An 8,384-nucleotide genomic window follows, 5' to 3' on the forward strand; every position below is an offset into this window, starting at 1 on the left:
TTTTTACATGTCTGCATGCTTCTAAGATTGTCTTTTTTTAGTTTTTGTTTGGTTGGTTGGTTGATTTTTTTTTTAGATTTTTTTTTTTTTTTTAGTTTTTTAAGACAGGATTTTTCTATGTAGCTTTGGCTATCCCTGAACTTGCTCTGTAGACCAGGCTGACCTTGAACTCACAGAGATTCGCCTGCCTCTGCCTCCCAAGTGCTGGAATTAAAGGCATGCACCACCACAGCCTGGCTTCTAAGACTGTCTTAATGATTATTTTTATTGTAATACACTTCCCTAATTACAGTCAAGAATTCCTATCTGGTAAGGAAGGCAATAAACTCACCAACTATATCGTGGTTTCTGTAAAATAATAATGATAAATTATTATAATAAATATAAATAATGATGATGATAGTAAGAATAATAACGAGAGGCTAATGAGGAGCTTCAGCAGGTGGAGGCACTTGGCCACCAAGCCTCATGACCTCAGCAGGATCCCTAGACCCCACAAGGTGGATAAAAAGAACTGACTCTCAAGTATTCTAAGACACATAAACACGCGCACACACAATAAAGAAATAAGTAAAAATAATAAATAAATGCAGAGCATGAGGATAGCGACCTGTTTTAACACTTGAATTTGTATAAACCACATTCATTTCAGTCACGCATGAGTAACCCCTGAAGCTGCAGTCTTGAAATTGCCACTGGGAGGCAGCAGAGTTAAAAGGAAGAAACCCGTTCAGGCTCTCACTTCAGCAGACTCCCGCCACCCACTGGGCTGTTCCCAGGCCTCAGAAGGAGGTGGTTCTCAAACCTGGTCCCAGGCAACAGCAGCATCGCATGGCGGCTGGGAATGCCCAGTTCCAGGCCACGATCAGACAGACCTGAGGAGTCAGCTGTGGCGCAGAACCCAGCGCTGTGCTCTTTAAGGAGTGAAACCCCTGAGCCTTCAAGTCTGCAAACTACCGAGCTCCCTGTGCCCAGCAACCCTAAGCCGTTCCCGCTCCCGCCCCCCCCCCCCCCCCGCCTTCTCCCCCACACCCTACCTCCCACCCCGCCTCACCTCACGTCTAAATATTTTTGTCTTTCTTCTTGGCGAAAGGTCTCTCTGTCTCTCTGTCTCTGTCTCTCTCTCTCGTCAAAAATTATAACGATTTTCTTATTTTTGCTTGAGCTTAAGAATTTTTCCTTGAGCACGAAAATAGACCTTGGCAAATAGATGGCCATGGTGGGAGAGGCCAAATGTAGCCAGGTATTTGGAATTCTGTGTGAATAGCTGCTGTGGAAATACTGCTGCCTTTACCAAGATTTCCTTTTAATGGTGTTGTAATGTGGTGGTTCTAACTGCTTAATTAAGAAAAGAGCGATCTGAAATTTGAATGGGAAAAACAGAAATAAAAGGCTAGATATTAGGTAACACAGGCTTGAAATCCCAGCACTCAGGTGGCTGAGGCAGGAGGACAGCAAATTCATGGCCAGCCAGGAATCCATAACTAGACTTCTCTAGAAAAATAAATAAATAAATAAATAAATAAATAAATAAATAAATAAATAAATAAACAAACAAACAAACAGAGAGAAAGGGATGGGGGGGTGCAGGGGAAGCCATCTGCATTTGCTAATTTGACCTGGAGCTCCGTGAATAACACACTCATTCAGGGCTTCTCATCCTGCCTGCACTGGGATCATCTGGAGGCTTTCATTTTTTCAATTCATTCATTTATTCACTCATGGCGAAGTGGGTCGCTCGTGTACCACAGCACTCGTGTGGCAGCCAGGGAACAACTTGCAGGGTCAGTTCTCTGCTGCCACCATGTGGGTTCTGGGGATCAAACTTGCATTTTCAGTTTGGCCCTTGCCCTGGCAGCTGTTTTTTGCCCCTCCGATTCTCAGGGTTAAACTTAAGGACCCACACAATGTATGCAAGGATTCTATCACTGAGCTATATCCCTAAACCATTTCCATATTTTTTTTTTAATTTTGAGACAACGTCTTAGTCAGGCTGACCCTGAATTTGTGACGCTCCTGCTTCAGACTACCAAGCAGCTTGGACCACAAGTTTGTGCCACCATCCTGGGCCGCTGATATTATTTAGACATCTGTCATGCCCAGGCCATGTCCCTAGACCAATAACATCAGTCCCTGGCGTGGCGCCTGGCAGAGCCTTTACTCCTGTGGAGCCCCTTGACCAACAATGGCATCATCTGTCCTTCAGCCACTCGTCAGCATTGCCAGCCTCACCCTGGACCTTGGAGCAGATCTGCCCTTAAGATACCCGGGCTGTGCTCAGTACAGCTGCTGAGATTCTTGGACCACCCTTCATTTCGGTTGGCCAAGGCTGTTCTGATTGTGTTTCAACACATCCATGTTTTCTCTACACTGTTTTTTGTAATTACTTCCTATGCTCCTCTCCTCCAGAACTGACGATGCCATCTGCCAGGTCTGACTCAAAGGCCAGGCAAACTGGTGAAACTGAGGCTGAGGAGGCCCCAGGGGCCCGCCTCTCATCTGTACCTTCTGGATGCCAGCCTGGAAGCCCTGGAGGCGGCTGCATTTGAGCATCTGGTGGAGAAGGACTTGGGCCAGGGTGGGGTCCAGCAGCTCCAGATCATCATAGAAGCAAACCAACAGCCCCAACCTGTGTGAGAAGATAAGGGAGGCTGGTGGGGTTGCTCAGGGCCGAGAGCAGTCCAGACCAAGAAAGTCATGTCCTCGCAGTGACCCTGGCTCACCTGCTTCGTCCTGTGCCCCATACCTGGATCCTTACCTCTCAACAACCCACAGACTAGTTTTCTTCAGACCCTGACATGGGTTGAATGTGGAATGTCAACCCCAGACTCACGTGTTTGAATGCCTGGTCCCCAGCTGGTGGCAATGATGGCTGCTCCCAAAGGAGGTGGGAGCAGATAGTGGAGGGGGTGGATCACTGGAAGCAGACAGTGGAGGGGGTGACTCGCTGGGAGCAGACAGACAGTGGAGGGGGTGGCTCTCTGGGAGCAGACAGACAGTGGAGGGGGTGGCTCTCTGGGAGCAGACAGACAGTGGAAGAGGCGACTCACTGGGAGCAGACAGTGGAGGGGGTGGATCACTGGGAGCAGACAAACAGTGGAGGAGGTGGATCACTGGGAGCAGACAGTGGAGGAGGTGACTCGCTGGGAGCAGACAGTGGAGATAGTAGCTCACGGGGAGCAGACAGTGGAGGGTTTATAGCCTGGTCTTGCTTCCGGTCTTGTTTTCAGTTTCTTGGTCGATCATGATGTAAAGACCTGCAGCCTCACGCCCCACCCCCATGCTTTCCTCGCCGTGATGGGCTTTACCTCTGAAACCGTGGGTCAGAATTCAACTCTCCTTTATGTTACTTCTGTCAGGTATTTATCACAGCAACAAGAAAAGTAACTAATACAGCCCCATTTCAGAGAAAGTCAGAATAAGATCCAAAGAAATCAGGGGGCTTGTCCAAAAGCAAACAATAGAGCCTGGAACTTAAATCTAGAACCATCCAGCTGAGCCACCTCATCTCCTAGGAGGAGAAACATACGGGAAAGGTAGATGGCAAAGATCTCCCTCCTCCATTTCAACATAGAAATATAAAATTGTCCACCCTGAGTGACAGCTCTAGGCTCAGGGATGCTTTATCACCTGAAAAGAAGAGATATAGTATAACCCGGGAGTGGAAGAATGCAAACTCCTGTCTTGCTGGGGGCATTATAGCTAGCAGCTGAGAGCATAGACTCTGGCCAGCTAGAGTCTGAAGGCCAGTTCTGTGAGATAGCACATGCTGTGGGCTATGGTGCAGGATGAGTCTGTCTCTCTGAACTCTTCTTAGTGGCTGGGTTTGCTTTTCTCAACACAGTGCATCATGGGAACTATGACGATGAAGGAATGAGGGTGACTGGAAGTAAAGTAAGGCCAGGCAGGCCCAGTGATGAGTCTTCCTGGCAGATACTAAGAAGAACTCACTCATTAGCAAATGTTCTTAGCAATTGCACAAAGACTATCCAGCTCAACATGGCCTGACCAGCTGGTTGCCTCCAAGCAGCCTGATTCAACCTTCTTGGAGACATTGGCGTAGTCCGCCACAGACACAGGAGATCACTAAGCTATAGAAAGAGTAGGATGGTGGTTACAGGAACTGGGGGGAGCCCCGTCAACAGACACAAAGTTTCAGTTAGATATGAGGAGTAAGTACCAGAGATCATGGCAACTATAGCGAACAACAGAAAACATTGCTCAGACTAGGTTCCAAGCATTCTCACCACTCATACAAAACACAGGTGTGTATACCAGTCTACAATCTATACATATGGTATGGGTTTTTTTTTATTCATGGGGAGGGACATGTGTGTGCATGGGTTGTGCACACTTGTGTGTGAATTCAGATGTGAGTGCCACAGCGTGAGAAGGTGGAAATACAACCTCCTGGGCTAGTCCTCACCTTTCACATTGTTAAGGCCACGGTCATGGGTGCATTTCATGGATGTGTATGCTTATACCAGGCTTGCTGACCCACACACATCTGGGGATTCTCCTGCCTCTATATCCCCCATCTCTCCAGAGAAGAGCTAGGGTTACAGACGTCCCCCTTTTGTCCCCACGTTGGGTGCCAAAATGATGCCTAAATGATTCGGCATAATAACCAGGCTAGCTTAATATGAAATAGTAAACTTTAATGAGCTTACAACACCAGGGATCCAGCGATGAAACCAGAAGTACAAAAGGGACCTGCGGGTCTCACGCCCCACCAGATTTCTACATAAACATTAGCGCGAGGCGAACACGCCCCCCCATTGGGCTGGGCTTCCCCTACACAGATGCTCACACTACATCCAGATTTTATGTGGGTACTGAGATTTGAACTCGGGTCTTCACTTTTGCATCACTAGAGTCTTTACCCACTGAGGCATCTCCCCAATCCTGTAGTTTCAATCTTGAATGTCCCTCAAAGGTTTACATATTGCAGATCTGGTCCTGATGATTAAATCACAGGGGCTCAGATTCCCTCAGTATGTTAGCCCATTGATAGATGCACAGCTTTACAGGAGGTGATGACATTGGGAGGCAAGGCTTTGCTAGAAGAAGTAGGTAACTGGGAAGGGCATGTTTTGCCCTGATACATTCATCCCCCTCCCAACACACACACACACACACACACACACACACACACCTCTGCTTCCTGGGTGCCACGAGGTGAGCAGCTTTGCCCTGTCACTTGCTTCCATGATGATGTGTCTACCGAGCCCAAAAGCTACAGGACCAAGCGACCACAGACAGAAACCATTCAAAACACACGAGCCAAAGCAACCTTTGCTATTTTAAGCAAGTTCCCATGGGTATTTTGCCACAGTGACAAAAACTAACCAGCACTCTATACTATACACCATAAATAAACACAACTTTACTTGCAAAATAACTTTAGGAAAAAATATCACTCATCGAGCACATGCAATGTGTCAGATATGTATCTTTGAGAGAAGCTGATAGGGCAGGGTGATTTTTGTCTCCCATTGTACATGTGGATAAAGAAAGGCACAGGGAGGTGATAAGATGTGGCCAAGGTCACAACTTGCAAGAAGTCTACAACTGGATCCCTGTCCTTAATTACCACGTGTATGTGTGTGTGTGTGTGTGTGTGTGTGTGTGTGTGTGTGTGTGAAATAGTAAAATAGGATCCATGCTAATGGGTGGAATTTAGTATGGACAGAGAAGACTGAGACATGGTTCCAGATGAACAGCCAATCTAGAAGAATTCATTTAAAGGATTTTAAGGTAATTCAGGGTGTGACAGCCAAAACCCTGAGAGGATGGAGAGAAGATTGTGTACAGGTGAGTTTTTGCCAAGTTGACAAAAGCTTGGGGTCATGTCAGAAGAAGAAACTACAATTGTGAGATGTCTTCATCAGACTGGCCTGTGAGGATGTCAAGGGGCATCTTCCTGATTAATGATTGATGTGGGAGGGTCCAGTCTACTATGGGTGGTGCCATCCCTGGGCAGATAGTCCTGGGTGGTCTAAGAAAGCAGACTGAGCAAGCCAGGGGAAACAAAGGCAGCAGGCAGCATCCTCCATGTCTCTGCATCAGTTCCTGCCTCCAGGTTTCTGCCTTGAGCTCCTGCCATGGCTTCCTTCAGTGATGAATTACAAGTTGTAAGATGTGATAAGCCACCAACTTGCTCTGGGCAGTTATCAAAGCAACAAAAACCAAACTAGAATAGAAGGTCCTCACCACCTCCTCCCCTGCCTGACACCCTCCCTTCCTCCAGGATAAGGCACCCCTGCCTGGAAATGGCTAATATGAGGATCTTGGTACCAAGACTAGATTCTAGAACTGACATCATCCAGCCACTCCCCAGGTGACAACCTGATACAAGGGATTCTCTCGAACATGGGAACCTACCAGCTGCCTCTAACACTTGCCCCAACCTAATAGTCCCGCCCTGTTCACCTTAAAATGGCGCCCTGACTAGTAAAGATGGCCTAGCTTGAGCTCAGGGCTGGAAGAAGCATAGGAGAGGTGTCAGAAAATGCCTGACCTCCAGGAGATTCTCAACGATCTGTCCCCTTTGCAAACATTTACAAAGCGTGATGAGCCCTTGGGAGCAAACCCCTCTCCTCACATGCACAGAGAAGTGTGGGGCTATTATCAGGGAACCCCGGATTTGCAGTCACTCTAAGGTAGCTGGTACTTAACACTGAATATGTGCATTGAAGAAGTGAGTGTGCTTGTGTGTGTGTGTGTGTGCACATGTGTGCGTGTGTGTGTGTGTGTATCCTCATGTGCGTATCCATGTGGAGGCCACAGGATGACATCAAGTGTCTTCCTAAATCTCCCTCCAACTTACTGAGTGGAGACAGGATCTCTCAGTGAACCGTGAGTCCATCAGTTACCAAGCCTAGCTGGTGCCAGCTCCCAGGATCATCCTGTCTCTGTCTGGTATCCTCCCTCAGTGAAGGGATTGAGGAACATGCTGACACACTTAGCTTTTTACCTGGGTGCTGTGGTTCCTAATTCAGACCCTCACGCTCATTAGCCAACCGCTTTACTAACTGAACCATCTCCCCAACCCTTGAAATAAATATTGGAAGGGCCTAGGGCCACTCTTGCCTGTGGATGGTGGAGATATTCCTCATGTCAAAGCTAGAGCAGCGGATCCTCTCCAGAAATGCCTGAGCCAGTTCAGGGGTGACATCATACACCGTGTCCAGCTGCTTGGTGGCGTTGTCATAGCTGATAAACAGCCCAATCTGGTGGACAAGAATGGGAAGATGGGTGAGGTCAGTGAGGACGGTCAGTTGGCCCAGGGGAATCCATCCTGGTGGTCCATATTATGCCTATCTCAGCCATATGGTTATGCTACCAGTTCTCAAATTACTTTATTTCTTTTATTACTATTGTTTTCTTTTATTTTGTTTTTATTTATTTGGGGTTTTTTTCTTTTTCTTTTTGGTTCTTGGAAACAAGATTTCTCTGTAGCTTTAGAACCTGTCCTGGAACTAGTTCTTTTTTTTTGTTTGTTTGTTTGTTTGTTTGTTTTTTTCCGAGACAGGGTTTCTCTGTGGCTTTGGAGCCTGTCCTGGCACTAGCTCTGTAGACCAGGCTGGTCTCGAACTCACAGAGATCCGCCTGCCTCTGCCTCCCAAGTGCTGGAGTTAAAGGCGTGTGCCACCACTGCCCGGCCTATTATTACTTTTTAATGTTCAGTGTATATACTCACTGTATACGGCACTATGCACACAAAGATATGTATATGAGTGTATATCACCTGTTGAGCATTCTCCTCACATTCCCTTCCCACCTCCCCCCACCCATCGTTGGTCCCATTTTTCTCCTAAACATTTCACTGCTGCTCCCATGCCTTATATACACACGAGGTTTTATGTATCTGTATAAAATCTGGGACCCACAGCGAGAGAAAGTATATCTGTCTTTCTGAGACTGACTTAATTAGCTTGATACGATTATCTCTGGTTGCATTCATTTCCTGCAAATAACATAACTTCATTCTCCAAGGCTGAAAATTTCCATTGTGTAAAACTGGACTCAGGGAGGAAAGAAAAAAAGAGATCTCAACGTTGTGTGGCTGGGAGGATATAGGGGGTGAATATATTCAAAATGCCATGTATAAAGTTCTTAAGGAATTAATAAAATAGCATTAAAAAGTAAAAACCACACTAATTTCAAATAAACAAAGATGATAGGATGATAAATTCCACTGTGCACAGAGAGTATGTTTTCCTCATCCACTCCTTTCCTGCTGGGCATCTAGGTGGCTCCATCCATCTTAGCTGTTGAAGAAGTGCTGCAAGGGACAATGACGGACACGGGTCTCTCTGACCCGCTGAGCTGGAGGCTGCAAGGGACAATGACGGACACGGGTCTCTCTGACCCGCTGACCT

The 8,384-nt window shown here is 47.0% G+C and overlaps 1 protein-coding gene across 1 annotated transcript in view; it reads right to left on the bottom strand.

Annotated features, from left to right (window-relative positions):
- The window catches only part of Otoa (otoancorin), a 73,570-nt gene that overhangs the window by 44,729 nt on the left and 20,457 nt on the right, over window positions 1-8,384 (bottom strand). The window contains exons 9-10 of the mRNA XM_050143357.1: window positions 7,093-7,232; window positions 2,506-2,629 (exon numbers count right to left, since the gene is read on the bottom strand). Coding sequence (XP_049999314.1) covers window positions 2,506-2,629; window positions 7,093-7,232 — 264 coding nt within the window. The remainder of the gene's footprint in view (window positions 1-2,505; window positions 2,630-7,092; window positions 7,233-8,384) is intronic.

This window comes from Alexandromys fortis, unplaced genomic scaffold, assembly GCF_014885135.2.
Source record: "Alexandromys fortis isolate MF-2015 unplaced genomic scaffold, M_Fortis_MF-2015_v1.1 scaffold_45, whole genome shotgun sequence".
NCBI lineage: Eukaryota > Metazoa > Chordata > Mammalia > Rodentia > Cricetidae > Alexandromys > Alexandromys fortis.